Source organism: Myzus persicae, unplaced genomic scaffold, assembly GCF_001856785.1.
Source record: "Myzus persicae strain clone G006 unplaced genomic scaffold, MPER_G0061.0, whole genome shotgun sequence".
NCBI classification, from domain to species: domain Eukaryota; kingdom Metazoa; phylum Arthropoda; class Insecta; order Hemiptera; family Aphididae; genus Myzus; species Myzus persicae.
The window spans coordinates 57,764-78,096 of NW_019103730.1; the positions used below are offsets into that span (position 1 = coordinate 57,764).

At 33.1% G+C, this 20,333-nt stretch overlaps 2 protein-coding genes across 2 annotated transcripts; both read right to left on the reverse strand.

The window, feature by feature from the left end:
- Positions 1-653: 653 nt before the first annotated feature.
- On the reverse strand, positions 654-11,538 carry LOC111035167 (transmembrane protease serine 9-like). Its single transcript, XM_022316691.1, has 7 exons — positions 11,148-11,538; positions 9,084-9,147; positions 8,463-8,625; positions 7,405-7,637; positions 3,979-4,184; positions 909-966; positions 654-812 (listed from the first exon to the last, which is right to left on the reverse strand). Exons 1-7 carry the CDS (start codon positions 11,289-11,291, stop codon positions 691-693), a joined length of 990 nt encoding a protein of 329 aa, XP_022172383.1. The 5' UTR covers positions 11,292-11,538; the 3' UTR covers positions 654-690.
- A 3,096-nt stretch (positions 11,539-14,634) lies between these two features.
- Positions 14,635-20,095, reverse strand: LOC111035162 (stearoyl-CoA desaturase 5-like). The gene is made up of 6 exons (XM_022316684.1): positions 19,880-20,095; positions 18,091-18,400; positions 17,430-17,560; positions 17,095-17,300; positions 16,527-16,712; positions 14,635-15,719 (listed from the first exon to the last, which is right to left on the reverse strand). The coding sequence occupies exons 1-6, from the start codon at positions 19,886-19,888 to the stop codon at positions 15,341-15,343; spliced, it is 1,221 nt and encodes a 406-aa protein (XP_022172376.1). The 5' UTR covers positions 19,889-20,095; the 3' UTR covers positions 14,635-15,340.
- Positions 20,096-20,333: the final 238 nt, after the last annotated feature.

Here is a 20,333-nt window from a genome sequence, read left to right on the forward strand (position 1 = left end):
TTTTTATAATATGTTTAAGTAGCATACATTTTCTTTTTCAGATCTTTTTGTTAAACCTTGTATATGAACATATGTGCTCCTACTTTCATCCCCAATTTTAATCTATGTACCAATTTACCTATAATTAAAATATTGGTTATTCTAATACAACATTTAAAATAATCGATTAATGGGAATTTGTTAATTTACCAGTAAATATTAAATTTACCAAATTTTAAATTTAAACGCCCATAAAAAATGAATATTACTTTCCGGTAAACTTTTTTTAAGGTATCTCCTATTACATTTTCTATGTTACCTATGAAAATTAATGTTTATTTGAATTTCTAATTTCCCCCATTGACCGTGTTAATTATTGCACGTATTAAAAAAAATATTTTACGAAAACCTTATAGCTCCCCCCCCCTCCCATATAACATTCGTGGCTACGCCACTAACGTGTTACATACCTAGTGCGACCTACCTACTCATTAGGTACATAGTAGAATGAGTTTCTCAGAATATTATTTGAGTATTTATTTTAAATAGGTGTTTCTTTCTTAATGGCTCATAATAAAATGTATCCCAAGTAATGTGTACCGAGTGGTATTAAATAAGGTTATCGTATATGATATAAATAATAAATAATACCTAATTAAAAGGTGGAACTAGCATTTTTACAGTAGTGTACAACAGTCATGAAAACTGGATTCAGTTAGTACAGTGGCAACTGTCTTTCGTGTTTCTCATTATCCATCCCAGATATTTGTCGACCCTCGTGTACACTCCAGGGAGTTTTGGAGCTCCACACCCAATGCCCCAAGAAACGATACCTGGAAAATGAACCATTTTACACGATTACCGTTATGATATCTATTATATAACTTGAAAATATATATTATTAATTATAATGTTTGATGTCAGCTCACCTGCCACTGTTATTTTTTCACTATTATCTTGAAGCATCAGAGGTCCACCGCTGTCGCCCTAAAACAATAATTGTTCAACCTTCAATGACCAATGCAAGAGATTGATGGCAAGCTCGGTTGATTTTTTTCCAGCAGTGGCTTAACGATAAAATCACTTCACCTAGAATTTACAGTTCTGTCCCATCACTAAATCCTGACCAAATTGCGTCAAAAATTGGCACACCCCAGGAGCCTTAGCCGTTTTCTTCAAATGTCCATTATCCTCCAATTAGGAATTATGCATAAACATAATGTTTATTGTGTATGATTAATACAATTATGATAATTGCTCAAGTGATATTATATAGGTATATATTAGCTACACATACAGAGTGTAATGAATATGAAAATACCTGACAAATGAAAAATACAAAAAAAGTGAATACGAGGGTAACAGTCTACTGTACATTAGGCGTCTATAGAGTCACCGTCTCATGGATGTGTCAAATTTGAATTCAATCATATAAAATCATTGTATACGAAAAACAATTCTAAGCGAAGACGGTCTATCATATTAATTATTATAATATTAATAAGCAGGTGTATTTTATGATATTGTGATTTATTTTACTACCTAATAGGAATTAATACTAGAGTAGGTTAAATTGATTTCTGTCGAAAAATTACACTTGAAAATCCATTGTATATATAAAATATAATAATATATCTCATGGAAAAACGTTTATACATTTACAACATTTATAAATAGCTCGAAAAGAGTCGAAATAGTTTGAAAATGTGACTTACCATGCAAAAAATATGGTTATTTTAAGATTTGGTGAAAATGTCTAGTGTCTGCTTTTAATTATTTTTGATTCACTACAAAATATGAAAAATCTATAAATGAAAATTCGTTTATTTACCATTGGAAATCCAATATCGTACAAATTTTAAATTTAAAAGCTTACGAAAAATTATGTTATATTATTCGGTAAACTTTTTTTCTGTTTAAGGAATAAAATTACTGGGAAATCTTCAATCAAAATGTCCAATGTTAGCTATGAAAAGAAAAACTTATACATTTTGTAACTGAAAAATAATTTGAAAACTTCGAGATTTTGATGAATTTTGTCAACATTTGAACTTCATATACATATACAAAATGTCAATGTATTCTCAATATTTTTTAACTTCCATTAATTAAACTTATAAGGAACCTGACATTAAATTTTTAAGCTTTTTTATTAAGTAAAAAAGTAATAATCGAGAATAATTTTAAAACAATTATAACATTTTAAAAATTCCCCAAGGCTATAATAAACTCAAAAACTAGTAGTTATTAATCAAAATATTTCGAAAATGTTAAAATACATGAAAAATTTCAGTATAAATATATGATAAAAATTTCAAATGGCTACTGTTGTTAATTTTTTAGTTCCACAAGAAAAAAGCTTTTTTTTCAAAAATTGGTTCTATACTTCTATGTACAAATTACCACTTTTATTTTGTTTTTCTTATAACTACTTCAGTGGCGTAGTCAGGATTTTTTTTCAGGGGGGGTTGATCAATTTTTTACACAGCGGTGGTTTAGTTTTTGATCGAATACCATAGAGTATAGACCATTAAAAAAAATTTTTAATTTTATTAACATTTCGGGGGGGCTGCAGACCCCTCAGCCCCCCCCCCTGGCTACGCCACTCAACTAGAAAGTATCAACTTGATTCACTTTTCTATCAAAAAAAGATGCAGATATCAAAAATCAGAGCATTTTTACTACCTCAAATGTTGAGGACAGAAAAAAAACCAAAAAAAAAAAATACACGCTCATCGTTGTAATTACAATACATTCATTCGCTACTCTCAGAATCTAAGCTGTTAAAATATTGAACAAATATTATTTCATCTGTTAGATCATTATGTTACACTTTGTATAAGTATGATAAGTATCTAACATTCTTGTATTGATTTCACACAAGTCTATATTGTACTATATAATCATTATAAGAACCATCATAATAATCAATGATAACTTTACTGATAGCCGATGCCCGATAGGCAAGGCCTATTTGTGGGGGGGGGGTACGAGGGGTCCGGACCCCCCTGAATGTCTTCAATATCTTACACATGTTTAAAATAACTATTTTCAATACCAACATATATATTTTCAGACATAAATGATTTTAACTCCAATTAAATTATTTAAATTAACTATTGTCTGTTTTCCCATTATCACTGTTTTGTATCATAATATATTAAAATATAATTAGAACATCTAATAATAGATTGTTTGTTATTTATGGACAACGACCGCTATCGATGCCGGTCAGCGACGATTAAGAACAAGAATATAAAATTAATTATAGAAGGACAAGAGAGACCATAGAAATGTGTCCATAGAAATGTTACGGTTGATCCCGAAGAAGTTTTAAGCCAGTTTGCTTTTCAAAAAGATAGGAGCATAATATTAGTTTAAAACATGATGTTGTAATAATAAATTGTTTATTTTTATTTCTGAATTTATTTTTCATGTTTTGTATAATTTAAGGTGACAAGATGTCAAAGTAAATTTGTTTCTTTTTAATATACATTAATAAATGAAGATTAATTTTTTTTTGTTTTATTTTTAACAAACTATCAAAAACCTAAATTTGATAAAATTACATTGTACATGTTTTGCTCCCCCCCCCCCTCACCCCAAAAAATGTCTGGATACGGCCTTGCTGATAGGTACACAATAAAAGGTACCCATACATTATACATATTACCCATATAAGTATCTTAATAACCTATAGGCCTAACAAAACTTAAGACCTTACAATTGAATCTAATATTACTCCTACTTTATGATACAGTACACAAGTACACAATACTGATGCCAGGTTTCGTCTAAAATATTGGCTAAATATTTTAGCATTTGGAGGATACAGTGGTTATTTTATTCAAAAAAAAAATTGGAGGAAAATAGAATTCTTATCTATCCTATGAATGACTATTGATGTACGAATACCGACAGCTATAAGTAATATTCCTAATTAGGAAGTACCTATAAGTGTATAGAAGTATTTATTAGTATGTTTATATATATAGATACCTGACACGAATCCACTCCTCCATCCCGGAGCCCGGCGCACATCATGTTGGACGTGTATCCCGTTTTCTCGATCTCGGGAACGGCGGTGCATTCCTTTTCGGTCCACACAGGAAGCGTGGCGTGCCTGAGACTCAGCGACGTGCCACTGTCCTCGCTCAACTGCCCCCACCCGGCCACGGCCGCGGTCAACCCACCGTAGTCGTACCCTAAGTATCATAATCGTGATGACGATAAACGGTTTATGTGGAGGTGCAATGAAATCAAAAAGGTAGGAACCGCAGGAAATAACATTACTATTTACGTTTATAGATTATGGTTGAACTTAAACAGTAAAATAAAGTAGGTATACCTATAGATAATGATTTTAATGATTAAATTATTTGGTAATTAGTATTGTTTGATTGTACTTTGCAGCCTCTGTAGCCTTGTGTATTGATATTTTAACATTAATTAAATTGTATATAATACTGTACCTATAGTTATTAATTTCCAATTATATGTAATAAGTGGTCGAATTCCGTTAATGCTATAAGTTAAATGGTTTACAGTGTAAAACAGTTTATGCGAAAACAATTTGGATTTGGAAATTATTTCTGGAATATCAACTGATGGTGCACCTGCTATGGTTGGTAAAGAAAAAGGAGCTATAAAATTACTGATCGATAAAATAGAATCTACCAGAAAAACTAATAATTTCTGGAAAAGAGATGATTTATTTATAATCCATTGTTTGATTCATCAACAAAATCTATGTTCTCAAGTATTATCGATGAACCATGTTATGCAAGTAGTCATAAAAACAGTGAATTACATTCGATCGCATGCCCTTCCCCACCGACAATTTAAGGAGTTCCTGAAAGAATTGGATTCAGAATATGGTGACGTAGTATATTTCAGTCATGTCAGATGGTTAAGTCGTGGAAAATGTTTAAAGCGATTTTATGAGTTACGTCATGAAATAGACTTGTTTATGAATGATAAACAAAAACCAGTAGTAGAATTAACTAATGATGAATGGTTAGTAGATTTATGCTTTTTAGTGGATATTGTCGAAAAACTGAACCAATTAAATGTATCATTACAAGGAAAAGATAATTTAATAATTGACTCATGTAATTACATCAATGCATTTCAGAAGAAATTATTGTTATTTGAATTTCAATTAAAAAATAATAACGTTCAACACTTTCCATTGCTAAACGAATTGAAAAATTCAAAACATATCGAAAGCATTAAATATGCACAAGAAATAAGGAAACTTATAGCTGCTTTTGAAAGTCGTTTCACTAATTTAGACAAATACAAGACAATATTTGAAATATATTCATCTCCTTTTCATACTGATGTCAATTCGGCCCCAGAATATCTTCAAATGGAACTCATTGACTTACAATGCAATAATGAATTAAAACACATTTTTGAAACATCAAAATCAAAAATAGATTTTTATAATATTAACATCACAAAAGAAAATTTTCCCAATTTGAGAAATCTGGCACAAAAAGTTGTGAGTGCTTTTGGATCGACTTACACTTGTGAATCGTTTTTTTCAAAAATGAAATTCGCCAAAGATAAATCACGCTCAAACTTGACGGATGAAAACCTGCAACATCAATTACGGTGTGCAAATACAAGCATCTCTATTGATTTAAAAAAGCTTAGTGAACGAGTTGAGAAAAAAAGATCTCACTAAATAGTATAGTAATGTTAACTCCATTTTTTTTGTATTAAATACTTTTTATTATTACTTTTATATATTTTAATTTGTTTTAAATACTTTTATAATTTTATAGGTGGCCTAATTCTGAATAAAAAAAAATATGTGTATTATATTAATATTTTGGCTGATGACCTTTTTTTTTTTTTTTTTGGCAACCCTAATGTGGCCCGCAGGATTGTTATGTATTTACAAAGTGGCCCGCAAAATCATTTGGGTTGGCCATCCCTGGTTTACACGCTTTATTTACAAAGAATAGCAGGAATAACTTTAGCTATTTAATTATTATACATTTTGTAGTTAATCTAACATTCTAACTATATTTTTGTAGGAAAATATGAATTGCTTTGTTTGTTGTTCCCCTCGGAACGCAATTTCCCGGGTGCTTGGGGGTGCTTAGCACCCCCAAATTGTTTCATATTTATTTACAATTTAATAGTTATTATGCAGGTATCCACAACCATAAGATAATATGAAAAAAAACAAAGGAGCTTCAGCACCCCCACTTTTTTCATTAAAATTGTGCCCCTAGAGTCGGAATCCTTCGTATACTAACCGTAAAAATCAACCTTCGTCGATGTAGGCTCAGATCTAGGAGGGATCTAAGGGGTTTAGTCTTTAGCTCCTACCATTTGACAAGACTGTGGAGAGAGAAACATAGGCCAGAGGGTAATACTTAGGGTAAATTAGAAGCCCCACTATTTTTGACTACCTATCATTAACTTTGTCAAGTAACTGTTAGTACCTAATAGAATAAATCTTATAAAATTCTTATTTTTAATTGTTTCTTTAGTTTAAAAAAATGCAGTGGATCCAAATTTCCGACCCAGGGAAGAATTCTTCATTTTCCCCACTTCTCGTCAGACCAGCCATTTGGATGTGTTATCCACTTACATGTTATATATATTATCTAATTTGTCATGATTTTGAAAAATATATAATACAATACCATCTATACCTGAGGTATTCAAACTTTTTCATCCCACGGCTCCTTTAAGTCTTCACAAAATGTCGACGGCTCCCAAATTATAAATGATAAAAAAATCAATGTTTATACTTTATATGATTGTAATTTATATTTTAGAATATATTTTTAGAATTTATTTACCCTCTTACATACCTAAAATAAATTAAAGCTATATTCAGCGAATGATTGTTGTAGACAATTCAACGTTTCCCAACCGGTGTGCCTCAATGATATTAGTAAACGTTTTTCATAAAAATATTTATTGGTTTTCAATTATACTACGCGGCTCTCTTCGACAACTCCCACGACGCCCCTGGTAGCAGCGACGCACAGTTTGAATACCTCTGATCTATACTGATAATATGTGCTAAATTATATTAGTAGATTTTCTGAAAAAAAATAGCCTACCCTCTCCACCAGTTTCAGATTTCTATATTCATGGCTATAGTTAGTGCTTTATACAAGCATAAGATATTTTATATAATATAACTCTAGTCTATTCACTTTGAATATTAAAATATGGTAGGTGTCGATTATTTTAATAATTTTTCAAGAATATTTAATCTACCTAGTAGGTAGATTATATTTACAATAGTTACGCGAAACGTCGAAATTTTGCAGTAAAAAAAAATTTTTTTTGGAAATACGACTTATAAAATATAATCTTACAGATTGGTTCATAGAACAACGTATGTCGTCGACAAACGCTCAGCAGTTTAGTTTTTTATATGAATTCGCTTACTGATCATAGGCAGACAAATAGGCTGGGCAGTGCGTTCGAATTTCACGGGTCTAACCATCTTGACCAGCGCTATGTCGTTGTCGTGCACATTCGCTCCCTGTCGGTCATACTTGTGGTGGATCTTCACTACTGCTGCGCGGATGACGTGAGGTCCGCCCTGATACAGTCTTGCGGGTCTTCTAGTCTGCCCGAACACAACGTGTATCTCTCGGTAATTGGTAACCGGTACTTCACTTATATGTGCAGCAGTCATAATTTATTATTATTATGTTTGGATAATTTGTATGTGTGTGTGGGGGGGGGGGGGGGGAGGATTGGTACAAATATTATCAAATAGTTTCGATTTCATTTCGAGTCATTTATGAGCATAGGACGTTGCAGGGTTCAACATTTGCATATTGCATACTATTTTGCAGCCTACAGACTTAAGACATATACATAATTCGTCATTAGACATTAGTATTTATATGTATAATTAATATCATATTATAAGTTGAAAATTAATTCACGAATGGAAAATAAAAAGTTATTAGTTCATAGATATTCTTGTACCTAATGCATTTTTATTATTCGGAGATTTTTTCCATTCTAGGCCTAGGGCATATCGCATATTCAATTTTATATCATTAAATCAAGACTACCAATATTTATGCTTCAAATTGCAATGCTCGTATTTACTTTGAAATACTACATTATCATACGTATTTATGGTTTTGTTTACCAAGACATTACGTTTTCGCTGTTTCAAGACAATTTGACAATAATTAAAGATATATTATTTAATATTTTTTGAAGGCCAGGAGGGAATTGTTTCTATATTTATAGCTCGTGGAAAGAGAGGAACTGAAAAAAGATCATGTTTTTTTCTTGAAACTATTTATATAATCCAACCTACCAACTCGATTACTATAGGAATCCTGGAAAAAGTGTGTTGGCACTTTGGTGCGTATGTGTACTTAAAGACGGGAAAATACAAAATTGTTCTCTACGTGGTTGTCGTGTTTATATAATAGTTTTTACATTAGTTAGTAGGCATGGTTGATAAATCGTTTAGGTACCTCAAACAGTGGGCAGCCGTGAGCACGTACTGATCAGTGACGATGGAACCGCCGCAGAAGAACTTCCTCTTGGCGTTCCACAGCGAAGCCATCCAAGGATATTCGTTCTCCCTGACTTCGCTGCCTCCCACGATCCTTGTTCCGGGATATCCAATACCACACGCTGCACGCAATACGTAATAAATGCGAATAAAAGCCAGAGTCATAATATACAGTACGTAAATTTATTGGAAAGTCAATAACTGTAAAAAATAATACAGCTACTGTCTCTCTGAAAAATAGAGTGAAGATTTTACGTGCTCCCTTAAATATCGAACATAGCGTAACGAAACGTGTTCTGTTGGACCTAATTTTTCCATGTTAACAGAAGGCGTAAATTACGAATGTGAAACACCCGTAGGCCGTTATTATAGGATGAGGGTTTGGGGAGATCTTAAGTACCTCTATAAGATTGACGAATACTCCCGTAACATTCATAATAACACTCAATACTCGCGCGTAGTCCATGTTTATTTTTGTCAACCCCCCTCCCCGCAGATATTACCAAATACCCGCATATCGAACATATACGAATATACCTTCCCCTTAAGCATAATATTATAATAATGTTAAGTGTCTCACTGCACGGTTGACATCTCGAATTCACTGCTTCGTCGTTAGTCCTTTGGTTCCCGCGGCCATATACCTATGTAGGGTGGCAATTAAATATAATGTTAATATACATGATATTTCCACGAAAAATAATTGTAGAAGCGAACCGATTACCGCCATGGCAAGAAAAAAATTAACTCATCCATAACTCACCAATGACGAATATTTGGCACTTGGCAAGTACTTGATGAAGTACTTGCCAAGTACGCATCTACAAACCATGGGAACGCAGATACATGCCTATATATTATAAATGAATCGAACAATTTGATAGTTGATAGTGAAGATAGTATAATAAATTATATGACAATGTATATCGGTTGTTGTCTTCAACTGATTTTATCACCACAAACATTTTTAAGTCTTTCTGTGTCGATAAAATTGCCGATTGGCGTTTCTATAATAATAAATAAATAAATAAAATCTTCAGTAACGATGTGAAATAGAAACAGGCCTTATGCTCACCCGTTTATTGCATTTAAGTACAAGACGTTTCGATATTATTATGTGAACAGGTCTATCATTGTGTATTTCGGCGAGCTCAAAAATTATAGTTAAAAGAGAAATACATTGCGTTTATCTAACGATTCTAACGGAATGTAGACCAATTTCCTCTTAGACATGGTGCATGTTTTAGACAATATTATTATTTTTATGTTCTAATGTTTAGTTGTATAAAACAAAATAAATTTCAAAATATTTCGAAGAATATATAATAATATATTCATGTACCATAATATATTATAATGTTGATTTATTATCTCATTGATATAATTAAAAAGTAGCATTATAATATTGCCTAAGTTAGGCAATATTTGTTTTCTCTCTCAGACCCATGTGGATATAACTTTCACTTAAAATAGTTTTTTATGATTTTTGGGTTAACTTGAAGTAAAATCACCTATTGCCAAAATTATAGAGGAATAGAGGATTATATGTTTGAGGCGTGGACGTATAGGTTTTATATTTTATTATTATTTGCCCTCTAAAAAAAAAAAATTGTAAATTTAAAAGTTGTTTAAATTGTTTTGAGACAACATTTAGACAAACTACTAAGTAAAATCTGCGCAAATTCATTTGTCTATATATTGCAAGTGGACAAAAGAGAGAAAACAAACTGTGTGCTGACATCCTCTTAAAAAATAATATTATAATTAAGAACGTGTATTTTTTTAAAATTTAAAGTAAAGATTTCAACATCATGGGTATTTGCCTACAGTTGTGCGTATATAATAATAATATTTTACAGTATAAAATACTACGATGATGTTCACAAACCATCTTTTTGTCTAGTTCTTTCCCTCTACTTCACAATTTTGTTTTAGTTGAAAGGAGAATAAAACCATCACAGTATTTAAAGCAAAAAATCGCCATTTCAGGTTTTTTCCTAATCTCGACTAGTACTTGCTGTCAGGCCCAAATTAACATTACCGTAGGCCCTAGACCTATGTGCTAATACGGTCCTGTAGTGTTCAATATTTAAATGATTAAGACACCTAATATTTGGGAGAGGTAGTGTTGAACTCAGTGTTCTAAGCATTTAAAAACGAAAATATTTACAACATGAAAATCATCATGATATTTTACATTTTAAGCACATAATAAGTTCTATTCTTGTTATACAGTTATGTTATTATTACTTAATATTACAATAAGAATATTATTAGTTTAAAAACAAGTGTACCTCTCATAAGTGGTGTCTCCCAATGAGCCATGAAACAGAGAACTATATTTAATAAAAAAAAAAGTAATAATAATATTGCGTGTGTAAAATATTGCGACCCAGAAAGTTCACAAAATCGAAAATACACTCTCGGCTTTAGTGATAAATAAAATTGTTTTATATGATACTACCATGTAAAATTCATCAGCTTAAAAATGTCGAAAGTCAAAACACATGTGTATATGGATTGATGCACCTTCTTCAATTCTATGTAGCAAAAAAAAAAACGACCCTCTCGGCATCCCCAAAAAGCGATTATGTCACTAGACTTCGATCTGGCTATATTATTATAGTTTATATTGCATACTTACATTTCTAGTGATATTCCGTCGGAGCGACACCAAAACGACAGGGTGACACAACAGCAATGCGATTAAAGACAATAACTGCAGCGATAACTCCATCGCTCGCGAATAATATGTTCGTCGAGTGTATAACATACGTTGTAGGTACATCAAACAATACTCTAATCATGAGCAGTACAGATGAAACATTTTATTTTTGCCATAAAAAAATCTTAAGAATACGCATACAATAATGACGTCCAACGTAAACTGCGGCAAAACTTCCGAAAGATCGCACGAGTGGCGATTCGGTGAGTGATGGTAACCCGTGAACCATGGTTCGTGCGCGACTGCGGTGAGAGTGTAATAATAATTATGTTCGTCATCGGGATATCGTGGACCTAATGGCCGGCAATTAATAACCAATCAAATCGTAATACTGCAACACTACGTTATTGTAATATTTTATACGCAGCATTGTCATTTGCCTATCGTATATTAGTGTAATTATAATGCACGACCGTTGGGAATCGGAAACGGGGTAAACGCTTATAATAGATATTTTACTATCTTGTAATTTTCTGCCACGACAATGATTAATGATGATATTATATTATAACACGCGTGACTCGATGTCGTATTCGTTCTCCTCGTCTGACTCAGGCGCGTACACAAAAAAAAAATTTTGGGGGGGGTTTGCTTGTAAATGTTCATACTTATATAATCTAACTTAACCTATGACCTAACAAGGAGTTTACACAATTTCAATTATAGTACTATTTATTTCTTATAAAAAACGTCATACTTAAAAAAAAAAATAATTGTTAAAAACGTGTATTTTTATAATATAAAATCTAATTTTCGAGGTAGTCTTGCAAATCTGTTAATGACTTCGTCAATATCAATGTTATCGTTTCTATAAATATTAATGAGCGCTAATCCTGTCAGCCGGTCTTGTCCAATATTATTTCTCAAATAGGTTTTCAGTCTCCGCAATATTGAAAATGAACGCTCTGCAGTAACGGTCGTTACAGACAAAGAAGCTAATATTGTTAAAAGGCACTTTATATTTGGATAGAAATCACTGGAAATTTGACTTCCGTCAAACTTCATTCATCGTTGCTATATTGTAATAAAAATTATATCGGCTTGCATCGGGGTTTCATATGAAATCTATATTTATTTTGATGTGATCATGTAGGTAGTGGTCCGATTAACGATTGTAGATGAAGATCGAGCACTAAACCAGAATGTAATTCATATTACGAATGCGGAAAATTAAATAAAACCAAACTAACAAATAATAAAACTTATTTCATGAAATTTCGGGGGGGGGGTTGAACCCCTAGAACCCCCCCCCTTGTATACGCGCCTGGTCTGACTGAAATAGAATATAGTCAGGTAAACACACTATACACACGGACCTATCTAGAGTTACGTTACCCACTAGACGGTGACCGTTGCAAAAGTGTACAGCCTAATATGGAAAACTAGGTTTCATTTAGTTATACTTACATCATTCATTACAATAATAATATCATATTAAATATTTTGGGTAAAATCAAATCCGTAATTCTCATTTTAAAATATAAAATGTTTAAAAAAAAAAAAAATTTTTACTTCATATAATCGTACTACAATTTAAGAATATCTTAATGTCTTAACTTCGTAGTTAAGATTCAAGAGTGAGTGGCGAAGGGAGATATATTTCTAAATACATTTCAGTCTATTGAGTGTTGCTATGTAGAATTTTACTTTTGCAGTATCTATATCTGTGAGCATGAGATGACATAGTGTTTAAATTCATGGCATTCTTTGTTTTTCTTATTATATCATGTAATAGTAGACAATTACTTGCTGTGAATAAGTTTTTTTATTTTTTCCATATTCCATCATATTATTATCAACATTTGAAGAGTTTACTAAAAAATGACCACTAAAAAATATGGAGTGTACCCATTTCCTATATATCTACTAACCTATGATTTTTTTCGTAGACATATTTTATTCTATTTTGTCATCAATCGTCGACAATTTTGTAGTACAGCGGTTCCCAACCGGGGAGGGGAGGATATATTCTGCTCGGAGCGAATATAGTGATGATGGAATTACGAAAATAATTATGTTATTTTACAATGTGTAAAATTGAAATCTCTATATTAGTTACAACTTATAAGATTATCGGGCATCGATAACAATTATATATTAGGTATAACGGCGATAGAGTCAATAGACCGAGATATTATTTATACTCTATGTTAATATATTTGTTTTTATATTCAATATTTTTTTTTTACACTTAATATTTTTACTTCGTAAGTTAATACATTTTTAAAATGAAAAAAATAATAGTAAAAAGTAAATAGTTGTATATTGTGTAATATATAGTTATTTTGTATGTTTTATTTGTACCACTTACAAAAAAAAAAATTAGCTTAAACCCTAATTTAAGGGGAAGGGGAATAAGATTTTTAGTAAATTTACAAGGGGGGCATAGAGTGAAAAAGGTTGAGAACCTCTGTTGTAGTACCTACATATTTAATAAAAGTGTATTCATTAAAATGTATTAATTAAAAATAAAATACGGGACACTGTCACACTGATCATATATATATTATATACACTTCTGCATAGGTGGGGGTGGGGGTGGGAAGGGAGGGTAGCTAAGTAGCTTGGGCTCACAGTGTTTTTTTAAAACTTATTAATACGTACACTAGCTTAAGTGTCACTGACTAACAGATGAACTTTAAAAACGTAAGCGACGGTGCCGGCTATTTATACATAATTAATACCTATTATATTATGTAATACACGACGTGTATAATATTATAATTAAAAAAGGGTGTGATTTACTGTTACTTGTACTATATTGTATAGTACAGCGCGTAAACAACGAATTAGCATATTACATATATAGTTTTACATTTTCGAACAAGAAACGGAATCATATTTTACGGGTTCGTTGTTTACACCCAAGTATTTACACGCATTATATTAACATAATAAACATACATATTTTATTGGTCACGATCGAGATCGTGATCAGTGGAGGAACGTTGGCTACCGTGGCCATAATGTGTCGTATTTTAATTACCTACTGTAAATTTTTTTAAACCACAGCATTCGTTAACGATACAGAAAATATTATTAAGTATACCTAAATCCAGGCAGCGTTCGTTCTTATATAAAACGAACATCCAAATGACAATAATATTCTGATATCGTATTTTCTTTGCAGTTGCAGCGTTTCGATTCAAAGTCGTAAACCCGTGTTTCTATATAGTATTAGGAGAAAATACTACATAATGAACCAAAACGGAGATATTTTGTTCAGAACCTTTACCGGACGTGAAAGGCCGTATAACAATATATAAATACGATAGTTTAAAAGAAAAAGAGTAATAATAGTATAATGATTATGGACTATATACGTTATGCCTAGTTCTCAAAAGAAAAGGAAAACATAGGTAAGTACGCCCACTAGTGAGATCACAAATACGCGAGTACAGACATGTACGTACATAAAAAACGACTATATTACTATTAAACGATCTACATATTTTATAATAATTCCAAACAACAACAAAGATTATTAACATTATGATATATTAAGGTACACGTTTATATTATTGACTCTTTCAGATAATGACTGCAGACAATAATTATATATTTATCATTATCACTATATTAATACCCATATAGCGTTTATAGCTGCTATAATTTTAGCATTGAAATAAGTGGTAAAAGTTGAGATTTCGTAAAATAGAATAAGATCGCGATATTTATTAAATACGTAAAATAAGTACTCGAATTGGCGAAGCTCCTACACTATTTATTCTATATTTCGGGGTCGCCTATACTAAAAAAAGGTACCTTCAAAAGTATCTCTTTTATTTTTCCAATTCGAGCACTGTATAATATATTATTATCATTATTATAATAACAAATGTTTGTGATTCCTACACATCTGTCATGAATGTTGGTATGATATCGTCAAGCCACCCGAATATTATGAACATACAGCGAGAAAGAGAGTGAGAGAGAGCCACACGTCATCGGTCGACATATACATAAATTGATATAAAAAATAAGAAAAAAAAATATTTCTTAAAAATATCCACAGGTGACGTATAATAATAATAATAATAATAATAATAACTATATAATATAGTGTATATAGACTTGGGTATAATTTATTATGTGATATTGTCCGGCGAAATTTAGCCCTTCTGAGCCTCGGCCACACGCTCGGCGGCCGTCGCCGACCGCTCCTCCAGCCAGAACAGCTCCTCGTAAGTGTCGTCGTCGGCCACGGGCTCGGAGGGCTCGCCGCCGTCCTTCGACTGCGGACGGGCGTACTTGCAGTGGGTGCCGTCCCCGCGCTTGGTCACTCGGCTCCGGACCATGGCCGGCGTCGCGTACTTCTTGTCCCACACCCAGCCCATCTCTTCGAAAAAGTCGATCAGCATAGTGGTCAGGTTGAAGTACTGCCCAAACTCGGCGGCCCGATAGTCCCACGGGAACGAGTGGTGATAGTTGTGCCAGCCCTCGCCCAGCCCGAACATGGACACGTAAATGTTCTCCACGGGCATTATGTCGCTGCACCGAGAACGAACCCACGTAAACGTTTGTTATAATAATATATTTGTGTGTGTGTGTTTACAATCCAACCTAACCCACATACAGATATGAACGGATCTTGAGTTTTTCTCAAAATGGAAAAATTTTATAGAAACATTTGTTTTTATATAATCGATAGCCAAGGTCAGAGATTATTGGCAACGCGTATTCGTACTTAAATATTTCACAGTATTTCAATTCCATGCAAGTTATGAAATACATTTTGAAGTATCGTAAAAATCCAATGTACAAACACAGATAATATTCTTTACTTAAAGTTTGATCAGGGCACTATTCAGAAATTCGACACCTAATAGGAGCAACAAAAAACCACCCAATTATAATGAAAAAAAGTCATTCGTTTCAAACTATTATTGGATTGAGACGGACAATTCTTTAATTATATTATCATAAATCATAGTTTATGATCAAATATAGATGGTTTTTTTTTTAAAAAAAAAAATAATGATAATGATAGTATTATTAATTATGTTAAAAAATTAGGTAAGTACGATAAATATAATATTAATTAAAACTTAAAAGAAAAAGAGAATACATAACAGTATTAAAACAATGAAAATATAAAAAAAATAGCGACCCGAGGCCACAGCCTCCTGTTATACCCCGCACTTAAATTCGTCCTTGAGTTTGATTATTAAATCTAATATTAAAGCTAACAACACAATATTGACTCTATTGAACGACAATTGTTAAGTTTGCTCGTGGGGTCGGTATACTACATTTGTAGCAAACAATATGTGGTCATATAGAATAATGTATACTCACTTGGTAAATGGTTTGTTTCCGTACAGATGTGCAGCACTGTTGACCAGCCATGTCAAGTTCAGGACTGTCATCAGTCGAAACAGGAAGCACACGAAGAAGCCATTCCACAGGGTTTCCCCCCAAAGGACGAATGGCACCACCATCGGCATCAGCATGGCCAAGATCGTGAACAGTATTTTGTAATATCTGTGTGCGGCAACGGTATTACGACCATATACATATAGGTACTCAATGTGCACGTATGCTCGAGGACGTTCGATTTAAAGGCACCGTATGATTGACTTTTTTCAACATTGTTTTTGTAACTCTACGACTATTCACTGTGAAACGTAAATTATTTCAACTGGACTTGGATTGAAAGTAATACCACCACTTACAGAGTGTGGTAAAAATCGAGTAGAGCCCAATTTTTGTTTCACTCAGCGCAGTGGTGAATGTAAATACGTGTGAAGAAAAAGCGACTGCATACATAATTATTATTTTATCGGTGCCTTTATAATCGAACAATACTCGTACGGCACGGACGTTTCATAAGCGGCGGCTACCCGTAGCACGGGATACATCTTACTTTTTCTGAAACATGGCGTACGGATCCATTTCGATGTCAGTCATGTCGATCTTCTTGCCCTTCTCAATGACTTCTGGATGTTTGCGCACCATCAACCATCCGATGTGCGAGAAGAAGAATCCCCGAGACGCATTGTGCGGGTCGGCCACCGTGTCGCTGTACTTGTGATGCTGCCGGTGGTCTCTGATCCAAACGTACAAGCAGTTCTGAAGGACAACGAAAGAACGCGTTTTAGAAAAATATAACAAGCACACTAAGTTCGACAATTTTCCGCATATATAACAGAAAACCACAAAAATGTTGAACTTTAATAGTATCATATTATATAGGCTCACCTGTCCAGCGACCGTCTGCCCGAACACCAGCAGTGCTTTTACCCAATCGTTGCATTTGAAAGTCCTGTGCGTGTATAGTCTGTGAGCGCCCATGGTGACGGAGAACGCACTTGCACCCGCTACCAGCAATGCTAAGTATACCGAAACATTAAAATTTATAATGATATTCTCAACAAAATTAACGTTTTTGAAAACATTTTTTTCACGTATTTTGTCATTAAAATAAACAAATTTTGATCTAACCAACCTGATATTATAACAGGACGGAAATATATTTTTTTAAGAATATTGATGAACAAATATTGTTATCCATAAATTAGTAAAATTGTGTAATTTAATTGAGGGTAAACTGAAAATGTCTACTTATTAAAAATATTAATAAAAAAAAACGGTATTTTTCAATATGTGATATGCATTCTGCAGCTTCAAATTATATTTATTTTTCTCCAAATCAAAAACATAGATTGCCAATTAATTATTTTTTAAACCTACAAAATCACTAAATAAAAATCAGTAGGTACGTTGGCAAAATAATTTATTCTCCGGAACAGAATGTGGTCAATTTTAAGTTTGTAGATCACCTCATCGTAACCGTACGGAATTAGAGCCTATACTAATATACTGTGTTACAAATACTGCACGTATCACTCATTATACTCACTCCACAGCATAGTGAGTACCATCGACGATGTCAAAAACAAGTACAGGCCGTACACGGCACCCAAGTGGAGCACGAGGAACCCGATGGTGTTGAACCAGACGATCTGCCGGCGGTACACGTACTCCGGCTGGTTCGGGTCCTTCGGCCGCGGACTACCGCTGTCTTTCCGATCATTTTCGACCGCCGCCAACTCTTTGTCCAAAATCTCCATGCTCTTCAGCGCCCAGTTGTCGCCGAGCTGCCAGTCGAAAAACAATTTCTTGCCGAACAGAAGCTCCTGCGCGGTGGCCAGCAACGTGTAAATCAGCCTCTGCAAAACAATCTCGATCGTTATTAATCACGAATGAGTCACGTATATATCATGATAACACGCGTGAGCACGCGTATATGTTAGCGAGTCTGTGAGTGTGACAAACGCTTTTGATCACGACAGTATTATTAACCGTTCCACCCTAGCTACATGTCCTTATAACACCGGTCCGATCGTGTACCGCGTCTGGCTGCATGTTATGCTAATTAGACAGCAGTTGTAATGGCTGTTCGAAAACATTTTTTTTTTTTCATACCATACATGTCCCATTGTCGTTTTGACAATAGTTTTGATTTGCTGCATTTGTTTGTAATAATATTATTATTTACATGGTACGCGTATTAAAACACATGTATCAAAGTATCTATATATAGGCATAAATACATAGTTGCAGTTCGAAGCTTGCAGAAAGTAGAAAATAATAAAATATATATACAATAGAGATATCCCCCGATTATAGTCTCAATTATGGGGGAGGGGGGGCGGTGTTGTCCTATACATTGATGTATAAGTATGGGATGAATTCAGCCCTCCTCTCCAAAAATTGTTGTTTCTATAGTTCCTATCATGCTCCATATTAGAAGGTATACGATAAGTATTACAACAACAACGAGACTGTAATATTATATGATACGAGATTTACGAGTAGGTACCCACTGCCTAAACTACTTATATGTATTACTTATTTATTTATATTTGTATAAATTAGGGGTGACGCGTCAACCTTTTCTAGGTCACATGCTAAAATATTGTAATTAAAGATTTTAAAAAAAATCCCTTGTTCATAAGTACCCATAAACATTTTTTCCTCAAGGTGATGGAGATTTTGAAAAATTCAATTAAGTTTTTCAATATCACTTTTATGTGTTTTGCTTGTCTTAAGAGGACGTGACACCCGAATGTGTTAGCTCCGTCCTATAAGTATACATAGCAAATGGTACACTCAGCAGATTTAGCTCTGTTATTTTAAAAATTAGAGTGATTTACTTCTTATACAAATGAAAGGTAAGATTATTATCTAGACTCTAGGCATCTCATAGGATTTTTTATAATTTTTTGATATTAACTCTATCCATCTCCTCAGTAGTTTGTATTGTTATTATTTAATTTTAAAGAGAGTTATGAGCATTTTACAAATGTAATATTTTACACAGTAATGACTCTGCACTTCAAAATAAAAACCTACGAGTTGTCCCATAGAATATAGACAATAGTGCATGTTTTCTCTATAAATTAAACAATACGTCGATTATTCGCTCTAACATTAAAGCTAACAACACTTAAACTATTTGGTTCTACTAAATGACAATTGTATAAATGGTACGTTTGTACTATACGATAACCACACGTCATGTGGGTGTGTGTGACATGTACTCATAGACTTAAACAAAATATATCACAATATTATAATCTTTAATCTGCGGCTGCTCTTAGACCTCTGTATAACGTACAAATATAATAATTCAAAGTCTTCCTTACGTATCTCATGACTACAATTTGTGTTCAATCTCCCTTGTACGATCGTATGGATCCCGAAAATTTGAATTCGACACAAGCACCAAAATGCACAGACTGTATTGCACTCCGACTTCACATCAATAAAATATAATGCGACGCACTTTCATGACGAGTGTATAGGTAGTTTAATCGTAATCGTTAATAACTATAGAATAGGCGAAGATCGTATGGTGAAGCGTATGGTGCGGACCCGTTGTTGTGATCTATGTTGCCGAAATTTACATGTCATTATGCTCGGAAAAGACGATTACACGCTTTGAATTTAAAAATCAGATTAAAAAAATGACGTTTTTAGTAACAACGCCTATATAAATATATTTTACAAATAAATACGTACAAAAAAGTACGTATACCTGCACTCTGCAGAGACAACCATGCGTCTACACAACTACGTCAATCACCTCCATCACCGCCA